Source organism: Drosophila sechellia, chromosome 2L (assembly GCF_004382195.2).
Source record: "Drosophila sechellia strain sech25 chromosome 2L, ASM438219v1, whole genome shotgun sequence".
In the NCBI taxonomy this organism is placed as follows: Eukaryota; Metazoa; Arthropoda; class Insecta; order Diptera; family Drosophilidae; genus Drosophila; species Drosophila sechellia.
Window position 1 is genome coordinate 311,223 of NC_045949.1, and position 19,642 is coordinate 330,864.

Below are 19,642 nucleotides of genomic sequence, written 5' to 3' on the forward strand. Positions count from 1 at the left end.
AAGACATTTAAGTATACAAATAACACGGTCACACTAACAGTTTTTTTTTTGTAACGAGGAAACTTTAAAAGTATAAACAAACAAATAAAATGATTTCCCACAAATTGGCAAATTGAGCGTTGGGGTCAATACAAGAGCTTTATTAGTTTAATTTTGTTTATGAAAGAAATCCGTCTTGGAATCAAAAGTGTGAATAAAAACAATCACTACGGTTTTTAAAACAAGCTATTTTTATTCGCAGTCATAGAAACAAAAACAATGATGTTTCCTAAAGTACAGCTTTAAGGTCAAAGTGGCTCCTGCGCGTCCGTTGGAGCTATCGTCAGGTCGTTGTCTGAAGTTCTCGTCTGGTGCTCCTTCGGCGCGATGTGCTCCTCAAAAAGCTTGGCCTTGGCTCGGCGGGATTTGATCAAAATCCCGTGGCCAGGACAATCCCGATCGTTGTTGTAGCACCTGTCCTTGCAGCACAAGCGGCACAGCTGGAACTCGCATTTGGATCCCTGGGGATTGGCGCATTCCGAGCAGTATTCCAGGCGCCTCTCGTGCCGATGCTGGATCTGAGCCTCCGTTTTGTTGGGTCTTCGCTGGCGTCTCCGCAGTTTCTTCATCCGCTTGCGGGAGATCTCCTTGCCGTCCTTGTCGAAGTACTGCCGTTTGGCTCGGTTAGGATCCTCAGCCTCGCGCACCTTTTCGGCAATCTTCTGGCGATGGGATTCGGGTGAGGCGCGTATATATGGTTGACACAGCCAGGGAGAAAGTGGCAGCTTTATTGGGGATTATAAAAAATTCGTGTTATTTCAGATCAACTACATTACAATAATCCTTTCGAGCAACTTACATCTTCCTCTGACCCAGCAGCCATTTGTTCAGGCTCGTATGGCACCTCGCCCTTGTGGAACGGCTCATATTTTGCCCGCACTTGTTGCACGACGGCTTGGAATTGCACGAGCTGATTTGCAGTGGCTAGGTATTGCCGTAACTCAGAGTTCTGCCGGATATTCATACTACGAAATAGAGAATTGATTTTGAAAAAATGGGTTTAGGTTCGGTAGTGTAGAGACTTACATGTGATGGAAGAGCTTGAAGAGATGTCCCCGTATAAAGGAACTCGGGCACGGATGGAGCTGAACGAACTCCAAGTACTCATGTGCCATTTGCCAGACGGGCGGGGAGACTCCTTTGAAGATGGCCGGATTGTGCAGATTACCCTCGGCGCTCATAACACCATCGACTCCTGTTTCAGTCAGACAACGGTGAACGTCGTCCAGGGCCAGGATGTTTCCGTTGGCAAGCATTGGAATCTTGATGTGCTGCCGCACATTCTTAATGTAGTTCCAATCGGCCACCCCGGTCAGCGGACCCTTCTGCTCTCTGGTCCTGCCGTGGACAGTCAGGAGCTGGCAGCCGGCCGCCTCCAGCATTTTGGCATACCTAATGGTCTTCTCGAGGTCCTCGAAGATGCGAATCTTGCAAGTCACAGGAACGGCTAGTTTTGCGTGCAGTGTACTCACTAAGGTGATATTGCAGTTTCAATCACCAGTTTCATAAGCAATCAGGGGAGCCTTTGCTACTCACCAATCTCTGTCAGCAGCTCCCACTCATCCTGCAGGAAGGATCCGTAGTGACCCCTCTTGGCAATGGCCTGAGGACAACCCAAATTTATGTCCACCGCGTCGCAGTGGTCCTGCGCCAGGAGTGCTGCATCCAGGATTTGTTGAGCATCGTTGCCACAGAACTGGATGATCAATGGCCTGTCTTCGGGACACGTCTGCAAGGCATCCTTGCGATACTTGGGGTCTGTGGCGAAGAGGTTCGCATGGTACATTGGCGAGTAGCAGAGTTCGGCGCCATAGCGTCGGCACAGCATTCGCCAGGCCAGCTCGCTTTGATCCACCATGGGAGCCACTACATAACGCGGGGATCCCAAGGAGGAGCGGTAGAAGTTGTAGCCGGTGGGCTTGCTAGGTCTTTGGGCCGCGGCGTCTTCATCGTTCCCCATGGCAAATTCAAATGGAATCTGAAAAAAAAAGATTGAATTGATACGCTTATTAGCACAAGAAGTTGAAAATATTCCATGCGACTGTAATTATTGGCACCTTTTCCCAAGCCCAAATGACATTAGTGATCCTGCTAACGGGTTGACAAATACCCGCAATGCAGTCTAATATTGTGGCTCATTCTTTACCGGACAGCAGAGGGCTGGATTTCCCAAGGCACCTACGCATTTTCACAACCAGCTAATTAGCGCCACATTAGCGGCGAAAGGGAGCGGCCGAGCGACTGGGAAAAGGCACGCACAGTTGGGCAAAGCCAAACAAATTTGCATTGAGCTCACACAGGACGAAAACAGAAGCGCGGGGCGAAGGGTCGCTAAGAGCCTACTCTATATTTCGTATAATTAGGAGAGGATGTTATTTTTTAGATCTTGCTAGAATAGGATTAATGCATGCCTTTTGCTCGATCCAGCTGATTTCGTCCCAATTACTCTTTAAGACTCGTTTCTTGCATTCATTTTGTATTTTCACTTTTGTTGCATCTGCCACTGCAATTGCAACGTCTAACGTCTAGTGCTTGTTCGAGTTTGCTCCAATTAAATTTCTTCCACGACTGCACCGGGTTTTCTTTAATGCCTTCTCGTTTCGCTTTCGTTTTTGGGGCTTGGCCCAGGCAAAGAAGCGTGAAAATTGCGCTCTAAGTCAATGCACATCAACAAAAGCAACAATTACGAGAAAAGCCGAACACCAACTACTGCCGCAACCACAACATACAACAATGCGCACTAATTGAGTTATTCAAGTTGTGCATGCAACTCAAAACTGAAAAGTTCAAACCCTTCTTTCCACCGGTTGGTTTATCGAAATTTTCGGACTGCGTTGCACTGCATAAGGGGACACACGTAAGTTCAAACTGTTTTAAGGAGCAGCATGAGGTCGTAAGGTTTTGAGTTCCCATTAAGTTAAAATAAAAAATTCATAGTAACAACTATTCAAATTTTACCCTTATAAAGACTGATAATAAACGGTTCTAAAATTAACCACATATTATCCATATTATCCGGCAGTCTATTGGTGACGAAACGCACCTGCTCCTCTGCACACCCAAAAACAAGGTATCTCTGCTATCGCTTGCACAATAAGTTGCACAACTTGGCCCGATTGGTAATTTACTTTGCAGAATCGTAGACAAACGCAGTGAAAGAGAAAAAGTTTTCACATTGAAAGTTTACTGACCGGAAATGGCATGCAATTTTATCAATGGCGAAGGCCGATTCCCATCTATATAGTAATCTTCTGCCTGCTTGCCAGGACTTTTCAGACTATTCCTGTTGCTCACGTTTTTTCGCTGACAATGCGCGGAGCCATTTCAAGGCAATGTCTGTAAGTAATTAAAGTTTAAATGGGCGGGAAACTTTCCGGCCCCCGAAAGTAAATTGCATAACAAGTGAACCGAAATAAAGTGCAGGCCCCAAAAGAAGGGGCGTGGCTGCCAGCTGCTGGCTTCGTTATAATTATGCCCAAATTACAACGAAGTTACCAAATGAGACGTCCATGGGGTCCTCCAGGAGCAGGAAGGGATCGGGCAGCCGCGGCTCAGGGCACTTGCAATTAAGAACTTTTCCGGAAGCGGAGGTGGAGATCAAGCCCAACTGCAACATGAATCAGTACGTATATGTCGGCAGATTGTACAAGTGATTTATAAGTGGCAAAGAAAATTACATTTCACTTCTACAATTTGCGAGAAAAGGTTTCATTTTATTTATCATTTATAATTTTCGTATTTCTGAAGAACTACATTCTCTAAGTGATACAAAATGGTAAGCGATAGTAGTATTGGATGAACTTCTCTTGCAGTAGGTGCCAAAATATCTGGCCATCCCCTCCAGGATGGAGAAGCAGGATACTGGGCTTCTATTGCATGGCAAGCGGAGTGAATTACATAATTCGCAGCCAGGCCCACAAATTCAGGCGGTTAGCCGCAGGGTGGCCAGAATCGCTGTGCAAAGTGTGCAATTGCGGAGACCGCAGACAGTTGGACTTTGTTTCGCATCTGCCGGATTCGGGAGCGACTAATTGAATCAGCCGCACACTGGCAATCGCTGTTCAAAGCTTTCGATTTCTGCGGCGCCCGGCCAGAGATAATTAATAATTTCCGCACCAATTAAGGCGGTTCAAGACCAAGAGCAGTTTCGGCTTTCACTGGATACCCCAGAACCGGGTGCGGGTTCACCCGACCATAGCTACCTATGATTTCAACCTTCGGACACGCCTCCGAAGCCGCACATCGCATGCGGTGGAAATCAGCCAGGCCCCGGATCCTGCTTTTCCAATTTTCAAAGTGGCCCTACCAACGAGGTGTAATGTATTTATTTAGTGTTAACCTTGCTTCGCGTTGGTCAGCTGCCATTTAAAATGCAAAGGACACGCCAACTGTAGAATCCTGGGCACTGATCGAAGGACTCTAAGGATGGGACGAGTGGGAGGAGGATGAGAAAGTTATGTCCTTTCTTTGGAACATCCATTAAAAAATATTTAAGCTGATCCAAGACCGAAAGTCCACTTTTCAGTACTCTGAGAAGGCAGATAAAGATGAAATACCAACCGGCCCAGGAGAAATGTGCCGATGCTCCCAGTTGCCCCTGCTTTACACATCCTCCAATGCCACCCATGATAAAACCCGGACGACACCCAATCGAGCACTGAGGGCCACTCCAGTTCCAGACTGCGAGCGAAGAAAACTCGATAAAAAATTGGCATAGCGAAAAAAATGTGAATTAACTTGCTTGCCATTCAACGAGGCGTTAAATCCTTTCAACCAACAAAAATGGTTTAGAATGCAAAGGAAGGGGATTGACCTGCTGAGTTCGCCATTTCAACTTGGCCATCATCTCCGTCTAATTCTTCCCTGTGGTTCTGTTTTTGCGCGGCTCATCTTACACTGCGAGAAATGCGCATAGCACTGAGTTGGAAAAACTCTTAATTTTTTAGTCACCTAGGAGTTACAGTGGATACTCGGTGCGCACTTCTCCATTCGCCATTTATTTTTTGTTGGTCTCACACTTGGTTTGCTGGCGAAGTTGTGCCGCGACAAGCAAAAGGAAAAGCTGAAATGGACCGGGGCAAGGAGACGGGCTCACTCGGGCTCATGGCGATGCCAGCTCCAAAATATGACCTCATTCCCACACACAGACACACACACACGCATGGGTTTTCCACACAGCGAAAGAATGGAAAACTCAATGGCAAATACAAAGCAGTTGAACACTTTTTACACTCTTAAATGAGGTATTACCTTAATTTTTAAATATGTATTTTTGGTTTATACGATCTTTTGGATTCGTATCAAGTGAAGTACATAATGTGTGCATATTCAGTCAAACTGCCTCTACTTTCTGCGCAGTGAAATTTGAAGTGGTCAAGAATGGGTTGCAAAATTGGATGTGGGGCACCGTTTGGTGTGGTCGATTTAAGCACAGGCTGCTCAGCACCCTGTGGAAAACCTCCACCCCATTTGACGTGCGAGTGGAAACTCCCTGTGGCGTGATGGCAATCAAATTGAAAAATAAAAACTCTCTTAGCGTGCAGCCGCAAAACGCAACAAAATTTAAAACACACAACTAAATTTAAGGAGCAGGAGCAACACGGCGACAATCATGACAAATGAAATGGAAATCGTTCCCAGAATCGACCGTATTGTCCCTATGCCGGAGTGTCCTTTTTAAGTTAAGTAACGCCGAATGTTTTTGAAGTGATGGAACGTGGTTATAGATTTGCTGGAATAGAATAGAATAGAATATGAACCAAGTTAAAGAGGTATGGATAACGTGGAAATCGGTGTTTAAATAACACATATAATACAACGTGAATAATTAGGAAGCTTCAAATGTTATACAAGTATAGAAATTGCCTTCAAGTACCCGCCCATGAGCCTTGTCCTTGTGTCCGCAATCCGTTCGCTGACGTAATAGACCACAATAAAAGGCCGAAGTCTGTAGCCAGCTCGCATTGTAGCCGTTTCAAGAACATTGTGATGGCAGCTGGTCCCCAACGCTAAGGGGCAAGGACTTGAGGAGATGATGCGACAATTTGGCGTCTTCGGCTGGGCGTTTCCCCGCCAGCAAGACAACTGAAATGGGGCCAAGTTATGATTGATATGCATGGCATATGGGCATCTCTGTTGCCAGCACTCAATCCTTGGAGCGGGCACAAAAGGGGCAGCCTCTTTGACTACTCCATCTGACCTCGAAGCCTTGCGAATTGGTTTATTAATTGATTCTAAGGCGCCAGGTTGAGGGTTCCCTGACGCGATTCCAGCTAATGTTCCTTTCGCACTTTTCATGAAACGTTGTTACTCCAGCTTACACAGGAACACGACTTTCGAAAGACCGACATAACACTTTCGCAACTTAAGCGTTAATATCTATACTGCACATGTATCTGTTTTGCTCTCTGTACATTCGAACTTGAGCCGAGAACCAGATTCCGAGACAGTGCAAGTCCCAACGGAAGGGTTGTGAGTGGGCCTTGTCTGGTAACTGGTAGATGGTACAGGGTCTATATGTGAAGGACGCGGATGAGCCTGGATCGAGTGCTTGGGCACTTAATTATATTTGTAGGCCCAGACGATGACGCTGGCGGTGACGAAGCCAAGCGAGGCCAAAGGACCAAATTGAACGTGAATTTTGTTGATTGACTTCCAGACCGAGCGAAGTAGAAGATGCAATGTGGCAGGAGTGCTCTTCATGAATTCAGTGAGAGGGGAATATTAGATTTGAGATTAACTAGTAAAAAAATTCAAATAAATAAAATATAAAAATTAGAATATTACCAGTAACTTTTTATTGCAAATTCAAAACGATTGGCTAGCACACCCACTAATTAATGTGGTGTAGCTACTATTTTTGCCGCTGGTGTAGGCGCACACACACAGACACGTAGTTAAGCGAACTGAGATACATAGATACCCCACAATGTAGTATCCTTGGGCACTTACAAATACGCACTCCATGTGTGTATCTGTTGCAAAGTGAGGAGCAAACAAACAAGCCAAATGACACGTAACCATAAATCCCCGGCATTTTATTGCCAACGCGTTAAGCTCTGCGTCTGTGTGGGTGAAGAGCTGCCACAGTGTGTGTGCGTGTGTGGCATGCGTTTGATTTGTTTTGGCGAGGCAAACACATGACACAAAGGACAGCCAGGAAGCATAAAAATACTACAACAATTTACCTTGTTAATTTACGTGCAAGTATATATTTGCATAAATAATAAAAACAAGAAGCCGAAAGTGCCACAGCGGAGAAGTTTTAATACCCCAAGTGATGTGTCGGAGGTTTCCCTTATTCCACTTCGCTTCACGCGGCTTCCAAAACCCAAAACATGAGTTCATTTTTAATTCACCAGCATCAATTAGCATAATTATACAGCATAGTATTCCCATTTATTATTTTTGAAAATTACAGAAACCAGAAAATTGCGCATACGCAGCGTGTACAAAGGCGAGCAAACATGGCTGCAAAATGCGCCACAGCACGATGAACACGTCCACATGAGCGGGGAAATGACTCAAAGCCCCTTGGAAGCCATAGAAACTATTCTCCATTCGGCTGGCCTGGTAAATATTTAAAATGCCAACGAAAGGGGGTCAAAAGTCGCCTCTGAGCACCGGACAATCAGCAATGATGAGCCACCACCCATGTGCCGCCTGGTTGCCAATGATAGTTTTATAGACACCTTGTTGTTGCAACATTCTGTTTGTTGTCTATCGTTTTTATTTCACTTCTCTGAGTGCTCTTTTTGCTAAGCGCACATTTCGCGATTTAAGTTTTCTTGGGAGCGATTTACAAGTCACTTAATTTCTATGGGGCGGCGCACATAAAAAACTAACAAAATTAAGCCAACATTAATTTATTTTCAATCGAACAATTTTTATTTTTTTTTATGGTACAAAGCATAGTCTTCAAATGTCCAAATGTCTTCACGTCGATTCATAGCATTCTTTCTGGGGCTATAATCTTCTATTATATTTTTTTCTCGTTGCGAACTCATAAGAATTTTCGCATTTCTTCAGTTAAATTTGTCTCCTGTTAGAATCTGTTTATTCACATTTTATCAAAATATATATGATTTTTATAATCGTGCTTCTAATTTCACACTTAATTGGCCTGGCTAAATTATTATAATTATTGTTTACTTTTCAATCTTTTATTTGTTTTCGTACATTCTTTACCCAACTCCAGTCTCATAAACTTTTAATTTTTTTCTGTTTCTCCGTTTTCTTTAATAATTTGCTTAAGCTTACGTTACAGATAGAACTACCCAGAAGTGATACAAAGAGTCATTAACTAAATTGAAAAGCATATTAGACGGGCAGAGCGGTCGTATCCACCTAAGTCAGCATATCCTGAATATTCCACCTGGCTGATAATTCAACAAAGGAGCCGAGAGCCCGAAGTTCGTTGAACCAGCCAAAAGGGAAAAGCAAAGCAACTGAAAATGTCATTGCAGGGCACAAGGCGAAACAAAAGCAGTGTGTTGGCCCAAGTGGACTGGGAGTTGGAGCTAACCTAACTACCATAGCTAATAACAGCTCGGAGAAGGGAAGGAGCGGTTGGAGCGGGGGCAACTGTCTCCACTGGAGCGCCTTCGCACCCAATTCTGGCCCAATCTATCATGAGTCGTCTGTCCTGAAGCAAACCGAGCAAGAAGAAGACCACTTTTCAAGGAAGGTGTTGATTTACACTTGAATAAATGGATCTCGAAGTTTGTGGTAGTAATGCAATACACGAAGTTATTTTGCTTTACGATTATGTGCATAATAATCATACGAGAAAATGGCATATACAAAGGCAGAGAATCATTGGGTATTAACACCAAATTGGTTATCAATTAGGACCAATTTAAATTCCAGTGCTTCTCTTTCTGTCTGCCGAAAATGAAGAACAGTCTCGGCTTGCATGTCAAAAAAGCATAGCGACAGAGGGCAGAAAATGTTTTATAATTGATGCACGGCAATCACCAGGACGACAACTACAACAAAAGCAGCAAGAGTAGTGCATTTGTTGCCATAGGGAAAGTCAGTCAAGTGGGAGCAGCCCCGCCTCAAATTTGCCGAGAATCTGAATATTTCTGCTTTATGCCTCGTAAACAAACTTCACCACCGGCAGTCAAACTGAAAGTTCGAGGGTGTTGCCTGGCAGTCCGCTCTACGCCCCGCCCTTTTTGGGGGGCGTGGCCAATAGCCAGGAGCTGGGGAACATGACACGAACATGCAATTAAAGTCGAATATATTTTTATAAAAATAAATATCCGCTACGTCGCGCCATTTCACCTGCATATACCCTTTAAAGCTGTTTCGACTGGTAACGCAAAGTGCCATCAAATTAAACATTTTCAGACGGACATCAGCACACCCACGTCATCCCAAAAGAAAACACACCCATACAGAGCCACAGAACGCCCTAAAAGTATGCAGCGGGTTATGATTGCGGAAATAAACGGGGGAAATGGGGAAGGTTGGAAAATTGTTGCTCCAACCGTCTGTGCAGCACGGTGTGCATTGAAAATCCATTTACAGTCGCTGCATTATGTTATTTTGAGTCATTTACCAGGCGTCCGTCTCTTGTCACTGGAAACGAACTGAGCTCGACCCGAAGCCACCTGCAAAAATGCATGTCAGCTGGGAGTCAAGTCCTCTTTTGGATACGGGCTCAATGACACTCTTCTACCCCTCATTACCCGAATCCATGAATGGGGACCTCCGCGAGGCAGCAACATTTGCAGGCAAATTCGTTAATTCGTGATTGAAATGAATCTCAGCATGAATCCCTTTTCTTGAAGAACACAAATTGGAAGTTTGTATTGAGGTAACATATTGATCCAGATTGGTCACTAGTCGGAACTAAGAGCACTAAAGCTCAACCTCGAACTCAACGGTCACGTTCCGAACACAACGCGATTCTTTCTCTACCAATCCATCTATCCGACACCACTGCCATTCCCACCTGCTCATCTCCAGCCGGTTAAAAATGAACTTTCCCCGCTGTCAGTTTCAATAACATGAACCACCGACTGTCTGGGGCAATAAAAAGCAGGAGCAGCACCTGAATCCCGGAGTGTCATGTGCGTAGTCGGAGTGTCGGTACGGCTGTCTATCCGTATACCTAACAGTGCCTCTAAGCCCTGGTAGCAGTCCGACTGACAACTGAGGAGGATGAGCACATGCACTCATCCAATGACGCTTTTGACGCGGTTCCATTTCCCCGTTTCCCGTCCCTTGTTTTCCTGCCTTGCGTCGCTTTAATTATTCAGTTTCGGAATATTTAATGGGCCGAGGGACAGTCGTCAAAATCAAGTTTAGAACCCAAGACAATTGCCATCGTCAGGTCTTTTATGGGGGTTTTCTCTACATTTGAATTGAGATCGAATGAAAACATTTGCGTAACAATTTGGCAACATGCTGCATTTCCTCCTCTTTGGTTGTGGGATGACGCCAGATACACGGCTACACGGATTTAGATACAAACGAAGCTTCAGCTGCAGATACAATACGTAATAAACCGACGCCTTCGCATGCACGCTTTCCAAAATGAAAATCAATACTAGCAAGGGGTGGGTGCGGAAAAATGAGTAAAGTCACCCAGCTCGAACACTTGAGTACATTCTGTTGCATATTTTATCAACTCAACTGCGAAGTCATTCAAAGGATGGCAAATACATGTCTAGTTTGGGAGAAAGCAGCTCGATGCATTTGGGGACTGAAAATGTCAACTTTTGATGATTAAGTTAGGAAAACAGGAGCTTAAGAGAAATATAAGAAATATATTTCAAAATACTAGTCGTTAGAAGCGCGGGCTGCAAAAATTATGTTAATGCGATTTTAATGGGAAAAGATTAGTTATCGAAGCTAAAATATCTTCTAATATGTTATAAAATAATTTGGGTTTGGAGGAATTGTGATTGACTTTTTTAACAGACTATCAATTAGTAAAACTAATAACTTTGCTATGTGATAAAGGACATAAAATTCCGTCTCTGCAATAAATCCAATAAATTTCAATGTATTTCCACACCAGACTCCTAATAAACCAAATATGCAATCCAAAAACTCAGACAAAGGAACATCGACCAAAAGCGGTAATTAAGTTTGGCAATGAAACCGCATCGCATCAAAGGCAATTTCCTTTACAGGCCCCGACAGTTAACCTCCCAATCCACTCCCACTCCTCTTCGAGCGTAATTGATTTTAGTTATGACTTTCCACGCTTATGTGCGGATTAATTGATTTCAGAAACTTCACAGAACTTCTTGGGTTGCAGGTTGCGGGGACTATGGCTAAGGTTAAAGCTAACCTAAGGACTAAAGAGAAACAGACACTCATCTAGGTGCTGCTCGAATTGGAGCTGAGACTCTGCAGGGAACTGTTGGACGCGGTCTTCCTCAGCGTTTCCCCGGCCAAGCTGCACAGATTCTGGACTAGAAGTGCCGAGGAGTTCGCAGATCCTGAGTTGCGAGTAAGCGTAGGCGAGGACATGGCTTTGGCCGGATTGGAGTTCGAGTTGGCTAGATTCTGGTGGTGGTGCCTCAGGGGCTGGGGCGAGGTTGGATTCGACAGGCCGGACTCGTGGATGGGCGATAGTGTGGGTGATCGTGTCCGCAAGAAGTGCTTCCGCCTCTGTCGGCGATAGACATTCCCGAAACTGGGCAACGTTCGGCTGTTCGTCTGGCTATTATGCTGACTGTGCTGCAAATTGCTGGCGAATCCCAAGGTTTCAGCCAACTCCGCCAGCTCTTGTGTGGTCTGGTGCATTTTTCTCCTCGTCGGCGGTGGCAGGGCAGGCGGCAAGGTCAGCGTATACGTGGTCACGCTGTCATCCCTTATCACGGATGTGGGCAGCAGCATCAGATCCTTGTTGCCGCACGAAGGGCTCGTGCTGGTGCTCAGGTCGCTGCTCTCCAAGGAACTTCTGCTTGGCGAACTTGCGGGCGGCGTTGGCGTGGCAGTCGAATTAGCATAGCCACGCCCAGCTGCCTGCAATTGCAGCGGACGTATTTGATTTTGTTTTATTGCAGAGCCACCGATATTCTGGTGCTCTTTGGCAGCGATTCCATGATGGGCCCCATGGCGACAGCGTGGTCTTCGATAGCGTCCCAGTAGACGCAGCATGTAGCGGAGACGGGAACTTCTGGGTGGCGTGGGAGTGGCTGTTGTTGTCTTCAGAGGCAGCTCCTGGTCAAAGCCGCCGTTAAGCGTGCGTATGAATTGGATAGGCAGCTCCTGGGCGTTTAATTTGGCTGCCGCTGCTGCTTCCTCGCTTTCGCGAAACGTTAGGGCAGCAAGAAGGTCATTGGGCAAGTCGGGGCTATCTGGTACGGCGGCGCAGCAATTCCATTTCCTTCGCCACCGCTGATGCTTGGAAATATTCCCGGCTGCTATAGCCGAAGCGGAGGAGCCGCCAGTTTGACTGGTCAATGTGCGAGTGCTACTGCTACCACCGGCGCTGCTTACAGCTCCTGAAGATCCTGTCCCTGGTCCTGATCCTCTTCTTAGGCGGAAAGTGCAGAGGGTACACTGCTCGGTGTATTGCAGATAAGTCGCTGGTCTCAGATGACGTGGCTCGGCTGAGATCAGCGATCCTTTAGCCAAGCTGACCCTGCGCTGCAGGGAACTAGCTGCAAAGCTAGAGCAACAATGGAAGCTACTCAGAGTATCCGGTTCAACTTGGATTTGCGGTACTGCCTCCTCCAGAAGCGAGCAAACATAGATGGCCTGCCCGCTCTGGTGGAACTCCCTGGAGCTGGCACAGCAATGCAACCGCAGGGATTGCTCTGTTTGACCAACCGATTCCTGTGAATGCTGGCTTGGATGTGGGGCACTGGAACAGCAGTAGAGCTGCTGACCTCCTGGCAAGGACTTGGACGGATTATGTGGCTCGGGCAATGAAGCCGAGAAGTGTACGTTTCCATTTTTGGGCGCCCCCACGCCGGGAGCTCCCTCCAGAAGCTGCTTGGTCTTGGCATCCTGAGCCTGACGGTGGTTCCTAATGTATTCATAGGTGGTCAGTCCCAAGAACGAGATGTAGATGTGAAAAAAGCATAGGTGGAGCAACAAACCCGCACTCACAGCGGCGAGCAGTCCCAGAACTCCCAGCAGGAACAGGAAAATGGTTTCGTTTAATCCGATTCCGGTCACTACTGGCTGCGTTACGGTGTGATTCGTGGGGCTAATTCCAGGCTGCGTTGAGCTCGCTTCTATAAGAGCTGTAAAATTCTCCAGAAGAGTGGGCAGAGTCGAGATGGTCATATTTGCCTGCTCCTCGTCCCACATTTCCTGATGAACGTCCTCCTCCGAAGTGTGCTGCTCTATCAGCATCATGGTGCCGTTGCCCAGGCTTAGGGTGATGTTTATGAAGTCGCCGCTTTCAATTGTGTGGCTCGAATCCGTGGGGCACCAGTAGAAGCTTAACCAGTCTGGCTGGATATAGTAGAAAACGATCTGGGCCACCACGGCGGCCACGATGACCAGGGTGGCCACCACAGCGCTGACCACGCACATCAGGAAGGCCACATAGTTACGCGATCCGATGCAGTGGTTCAGCCACTTGCAGTGGTGATCAAACTTGCCCACGCACTTGTTGCACACGGAGCAGTGCTTGGTGCGGCTCGAAGAGGTCCGGATGTTGCACAGATGGCACCGCCCGTTTTCTATCACGTGACTGTGCTTCGACCGGTCAAATTCCGGGACAATCCGATCGTTCCGATGCACTCGCCGCAACTCCTTGTCCGCAGGATCTGTCAGTAAAGCCGTCAAATGAGAGGCGATGTGCACCAGATAGAGCCCGGTGATTAGTCCGTAGAGCAGTCCTTGTATGCGGGCATGAAAGGCCGGAATGAGCACCCAGTAGCTAGCCACTCCAAACAGGAGGAGGACGAGCCAACCAAAAAGTTGGAGGGGATGCAGTGGCAGCTGCAATCCGTGTAGGCGTCTTCCCTTCCGGTGCTGGACATCAGCGATGTTACTCTGGTAGCTCACCAGCTGCGAGAGCCGACACAAGTGCAGGGGTTTTTTATCTGGCTCAGCCTGTTCACCGGGAATTATGTTTTCTGGGGAATCTTCACTTCCCAGGGAATGGGGCTTCCTTACTGGAGTCACTACTCCCTTTACGGGATTTTCTCTGTGCGACTCCGTCAAGCTGGCAGTGCTGATGGTTATGATGTGATCCGTCTCCGACCTGACGCCGTAGGCTCCTTTGGATCCCGACTTTAGTCCAGATGCTGTTGTGGACATTGTGTTATTGGGCCTGGAGATGATGGCTCGGATGATGATGATGATGTGTGAATGATGGAAGGCCCTGCTTGACAGCTGTACATTACATTTAATGCTAGACCACGCCCTCGACGAATGATGCAATCCAACAATGGGAGGAATTCATATAATTCCCAACCGATTTTGCAGCATGTTTTGATGGCTTGATTGCTTGATTACAAAAGTATATTAGGCATCCTTAAACAGTTTTGAAGTTGTAGCTTTAGAGTCCAATTAAATGTTGTTGCTTTTTATTGTCTTTTCTTTTTAATTTGCACTTCTTCACTTTGCCTGCCTTTTAATATTACATCCTTCGATTGGCTTTTTTTTTACGGACGCCGAAGCTTTTTATAAATAATCTTCTTCGCAACGGTTTTTTGTTGTTGGTTTTGTTCTCTTCGTCACACACATACACACAATTTTATAGTTATGCTATAGTTCTATTTTTTCATTTGTTGTTGCGAAGTACAAATGGCGCAGTTAAAGTTCGTACGTATATTTATTTCCGTTTTTCGCTTATATTCTCAAGCCCACTTTGTTGTTGTCGTCCCTGAGAGGGGGTGGTTACTCTGGCAGCGGGCGCAGAAAAACAGGATGTTCGCCACCCCCCTTTTTGCGGAATTCCTCTCTATGGTTTTCCTTCTCGTTTTGCTATTTGTTTGTCTCCCACACATACACAGAGACAGGAAGGCGCAGGGACGTAGAAACGCAGGGACGCATGGACGTCCCGAGTTAAAATAACAGTAGAGCTGGCGGAGGCATTCGCGCTTACCGTTACTTGAGCGCACGAAAACGAACAACCGACTCCTTCGACCGACGCGACCAAACGAAACAACTCCGCACAGAGTAACCAACTTGGAAGCTCGTATCGTTGATTTGAAACGAACGGTGCTGCAGCACTCAGAAAAATAACAACATTAAGTGCAAAACTGAAAGTGGAAACTGTAGTGAAACGTACTTCTTTATATATAACTTTGAATTCCATAAATTCGTATAAGTTTTATACAAAATTTTACATTTACATTTTCAAGTAGATTTTTTTTCAGTGCGCCTTTATGTTCGACCAGGTTTGAGGACCCTTTCGCATTGCTAAAGCAACGGGGAGTCGCTTATTTCTGTTGTCAAACAAATAAAGATGGGTATAAAAAACAGTTGCAATTTCGAATTGAAAATTGTATTTTGCATTACTTAAAAATATGTTGTGTAAGACGGAACGCTACAAAAAATTTTTGTAATTAGTTTATGAGTCTTGCAAGTTACACTTGTAAACTGTAACGATGTAAGCTAGTGTTATAAGCTCAATTTCTATCCCGTGGTTCGAAGTCGCTATCAAACACCGAACCGAAAGCTTCGGCTGATTGAAAACGAAAAGCTTACCAGTTGAACGACGACGCTTTTCAATTTATAGTGGCAAGCAACCAGACGAGGGTGAAAGAGAGAGTTGAGGACAGCTGTGTGCGGTTTTGCCGGTATTGTAAGTCTTAGGAAAATTATGAGCGGGGGAGGATTTTCATTGGCCCACCAAAGGGGGTTTTAAGATAAAGGGCACCCACACTCAATTTAGCTAAAATTCTATAGCAGAATTTACTGTGCAAGTCAAATGCCTGAATTGATATGAGGCCAAGACATATTGTTAATAACTGTCTGCTTAGTTGCATTCCACGAAGGTGGTAAACTCTTTATATTATCTTTGTGTGTAACCAATGTCTATAAAAGTAGTCTCCATAAAAGTTAAAGCTCTACTTTTGATTTCCAAAACTAACTAGCCATTTAGCCGAATGACTCACGCAGCCATCCCTAGGGACCCATATCACAGGAGGAAGTAACTATTTTGAAACGCAAAAGGGAATTAGGAACACAGACGACCGCTAGCGATTGGCACGCACCTTTCATTTTGCCGCGTAAGTTTGCCTGTTTTGGGATGCCACCATCATTTTTTATTTATTCTATCGGCAGCGGGGTCGGAAAGTAAGAGGGGTGTCCTAGGTGTTAGATGAAATGGAAAGCACACTCGAGAGAATATTTGGAGCACGTGCAGCAGCAAGTACATTTCAGCACTTGATGTGATTTTATTTACATGGAAGACACACGACGGCTAGTGAGAGTGGGTGCCGTTTTCCAAGGAAAGTCCTACGCAGACATGTTGGCGCCTGACCGAACGATTGGTAAATATTTATGCCCGAGATGCCCGCGTCTAGAATCATCCACAGACGTGAAACTGGGTCACCGGTCGAAAAAAGCGGTTGGAACATAAGCCCGTATAGAGAGAGCGAAATGTTGATAAGGATAGTCAGCCGAGGATTTATGTAAGCCGAATCTGCTGTAGCCAGGATAATGACGGCTTCGATACCGACTCGGCCTCCTAGGATGGGAACACATATGCATACAGATGGCTATAAAACGGTGGTTGAGACTGTTCAACAATATATATATTTTATATGTATGGTCGCATAAATCTCCATAAGTACGTTGCAAACTTGTGACTAAAGTCAATATACAATCGGCAAGGAAAAAGTATAGAATACTGCTAAAGTAGGCGGGGCTATACTACATTTTCATAAGGCACTATTCGAAATTAGTTTTCTTGAAACGCTCAGAGAGTAAATGTTAAGCACAAATAATTTAGGCTACTGTAAGTTTAGAGCGACAAGATGATCGATATTTTGTCGCTGCCGCGGCGAAATAAGGTGTCCGGAAACCCGGCCCTGCTGAAGATGATATCCTACAAGACTGGACTTCCCATCAACAGTCTACCCGGATGGGAGCTGATCCCTCTTAACTGCAAGCTGCCAATGCTCAAATGTCCCGGCAATCAGGTCATATTCTCCAAGAACAAGATCGGACAGGACGTAAGTGCACCAGTAGAAAACAAGCTAGAACATTACTTTATCATCATCATTCATAAATATCCACCAGTTCAAGAGCGGTAAACAGGAGTTTGAGTGCTCCGTTACCGAGCACATCCCGGAGTACAATCCGCTACACGACTCCAACCTAAAGACGTTCTACTCCAACGAGCGCAATCTGAAGCGGTTGAGGGAAAACGGAGAGATAACGCAGGACAACGATGTCATCTGCAATCTGAAGGACTTCAATCAGCATCGCCAGGAGCTGCACAAATCGCAGTTGTACTACATTTTGCAGGCATACAAGCGCCGCGAGTCGGAGCAATATGATCGAATGCTGATCGCCAACGCAGAGTCCATCACAAAGAAGGATCACCAGAATCTCGCAGCCCGTCACCAGTGCACTGAGGAGGTTCTTGCCAGGAAGAAACTACAGGAGCAGGAACGCCACGAAAGAAAGGTCCATCTGCTGAATATCACATATGAGAAGTTTAAGCGCTTGGAGAACCTGGCCACCATGCAAAATATGTTGCTGGAGCACCGCAAGATGCTGACAAACATGCGTGTAGCTGCCCACATAAGCATGTGCCAGGATTTGATGAGAAAGCTATTGATCAAACAGAAGAAGCTCTTCCAGTTCAAAAAGGATCGGTTCAACAAAAACATGCGAATCCTGAGGAAACAAAGGCTGGTAAAGAACACTGAGCACCAGATTCAGTCGTGGAGGAAGCGACTTGATGAGCGAATTGCTAATCAGCGTAGGATCGAATACCTCCTGCAGGAAGTGGAAAAAGAGCGCGAGGCGTTTATAGACAGGCACAAAGCTCATTATAGGGAAAAGTGGCAGCGGATTCAGGACGAGATTAAAGAAAGAGCTCAAAAGGCCATCACTGCTCGTCAACCCAAAAGAAAGCGCCGCAAGAAGAAGAAGTCGACACTCCAGGAACGAAAGCCATCCTTCTGCGATGAGTATCAGGCCACCTTTGAGGGATTGTTAGACAGTGACCTTTGTTACGCCTTGAATGCAGCCATTGCCATGGAGGGTCAGACCGCTCTCAGTTTCGCACCAGACGACCCCATCTATAAGGCGGCACAATACATACTGGACTACATAATTTCTGGCTTAAACGATGATCTCAGCGAGGACGAGTGTGCCTTGCAGGTGCTGATTTCGCGAATTAAGGATTTTGTCTGCGATGCAAAGAAATATGTGCACTACGTAAGTGTTAATTGCAGTCCCTCTTGACATACCACTAATACATTCCGCCTGCAGAAAGCTTATCAGATCATTGGATTCGCCAGAGACCACAAAGCCATGGAAGTGCCGCCATCGATGGCCAAGCAGCCCAAGAACCACTCGCGCGCCTCCCATGTGTCGTTTAGCGGCGTAGCCAGCACCATTGGCGTGGGCAGCTACGAGATTCATCCGTTCGTGGACGTCCGTCCATGCAGCGAACGTCGGGCCACTCCGGCGGGATCATTAGCCTCTCTGGTAGTCAGCCAGATCGGGGAACAGGTAATACAGGACAAGGTGCGCCTGCCGCATCTAAATCGCAACCAGATCGTGTTCATAGAACACTACCTGGTGAAGTTCAAGCGGGATCTACTGGTGGGTCTGGACAAGCTTGTCTTTGCAGCGATTCAGTGCCACTTTGAAAACCGTATGATGGAGGTACGCGAGGAGCTCCTGCTGCTTGACAGGAACTATTTGTTCGAGCAGATTGCCAGGGGCATCCTCAGCTATGCGGTTAATCCGCTTAACTATCAGTCGGTGCTTAAGCTGGCCGTGAGCGTCCAGTCGTGTGAAATCATCTGGGAGCTGCAGCAGACGATGCTCAAGCCAGGCATCGATCCCCGGGGCCAGAATCACCCAGTGTCCTGCGGCACCGAACAGGAACGCGAGACCCTGGCTCTCTGCATACCCTAGGATCCTGTCAAGCAGACAGGGGAAGGAAAATGGATCTTAAAGCAGGATGCCTTAGCTCCGGCGGGACGTAGCCCTAAAAATTACTTGTATATTTCGTTTCCGAGGCACTTACATACTTCAGAGTCCAGGAATATTCATTTTAAATATGATGTCCTAAATTTATGTACTATACTTTCTTTTTTCGTTTAAAATGCTTCCTTATAAATAAGTTGCGTATAACTTCAGACCCCCGAATCCTTAAGAAACACAAAGGTCTTGAGATTTGATTGTGGAAAACAAATCAATTTTGGTAAATCCACTTACCCTTGTCACTCTGCAAAGTTTTTTCACTGCGTTTCATATGTTTTTCCTAGTAAACACTATTAATTTGATTTTTTATTCAAAAGCGTGGAAGCAACAGCTGGCAAAACACAAAACCAGGGGTGCGTCGGCTGATACATTTCGATAACCAGGTCTGCCCTGTTTGTTATCGATATTATTCCCCGAAATGTATTGTAGAAAAATGCAGTCAAATTCATTCTACTTTTAAACAGAAGCGTAATTCCTAATTCCGTAAATATTAAAATGA

At 46.0% G+C, this 19,642-nt stretch overlaps 3 protein-coding genes across 3 annotated transcripts; 1 reads left to right on the forward strand and 2 right to left on the reverse strand.

Moving 5' to 3' along the window:
- Positions 1-207: 207 nt before the first annotated feature.
- Positions 208-19,484, reverse strand: LOC6617223 (tRNA-dihydrouridine(16/17) synthase [NAD(P)(+)]-like). The gene is made up of 5 exons (XM_002041514.2): positions 19,378-19,484; positions 1,576-2,017; positions 1,066-1,510; positions 839-1,004; positions 208-764 (listed from the first exon to the last, which is right to left on the reverse strand). Exons 2-5 carry the CDS (start codon positions 1,997-1,999, stop codon positions 288-290), a joined length of 1,512 nt encoding a protein of 503 aa, XP_002041550.1. The 5' UTR covers positions 2,000-2,017; positions 19,378-19,484; the 3' UTR covers positions 208-287.
- LOC6617224 lies at positions 7,732-15,287 on the reverse strand. Its single transcript, XM_032727208.1, has one exon. The coding sequence runs from the start codon at positions 14,281-14,283 to the stop codon at positions 11,377-11,379; it is 2,907 nt and encodes a 968-aa protein (XP_032583099.1). The 5' UTR covers positions 14,284-15,287; the 3' UTR covers positions 7,732-11,376.
- On the forward strand, positions 16,025-19,298 carry LOC6617225. Its single transcript, XM_032727210.1, has 3 exons — positions 16,025-17,150; positions 17,218-18,366; positions 18,421-19,298. Exons 1-3 carry the CDS (start codon positions 16,953-16,955, stop codon positions 19,072-19,074), a joined length of 2,001 nt encoding a protein of 666 aa, XP_032583101.1. The 5' UTR covers positions 16,025-16,952; the 3' UTR covers positions 19,075-19,298.
- Positions 19,485-19,642: the final 158 nt, after the last annotated feature.

Excerpts from the sequence above, each read along its gene's own strand:
- LOC6617223 (XM_002041514.2), bottom strand. The coding sequence starts at position 1,999 with ATGGGGAACGATGAAGACGCCGCGGCCCAAAGACCTAGCAAGCCCACC. Across the intron at positions 1,511-1,575 it reads GGAGCTGCTGACAGAGATTG|TGAGTACACTGCACGCAAAA; the intron begins GTGAGTAGCAAA and ends ATATCACCTTAG. Across the intron at positions 1,005-1,065 it reads TTCAAGCTCTTCCATCACAT|TATGAATATCCGGCAGAACT; the intron begins GTAAGTCTCTAC and ends TCTATTTCGTAG.
- LOC6617224 (XM_032727208.1), bottom strand. The coding sequence starts at position 14,283 with ATGTCCACAACAGCATCTGGACTAAAGTCGGGATCCAAAGGAGCCTAC.
- LOC6617225 (XM_032727210.1), top strand. The coding sequence starts at position 16,953 with ATGATCGATATTTTGTCGCTGCCGCGGCGAAATAAGGTGTCCGGAAAC. Across the intron at positions 17,151-17,217 it reads AGAACAAGATCGGACAGGAC|TTCAAGAGCGGTAAACAGGA; the intron begins GTAAGTGCACCA and ends AATATCCACCAG. Across the intron at positions 18,367-18,420 it reads CAAAGAAATATGTGCACTAC|AAAGCTTATCAGATCATTGG; the intron begins GTAAGTGTTAAT and ends TTCCGCCTGCAG.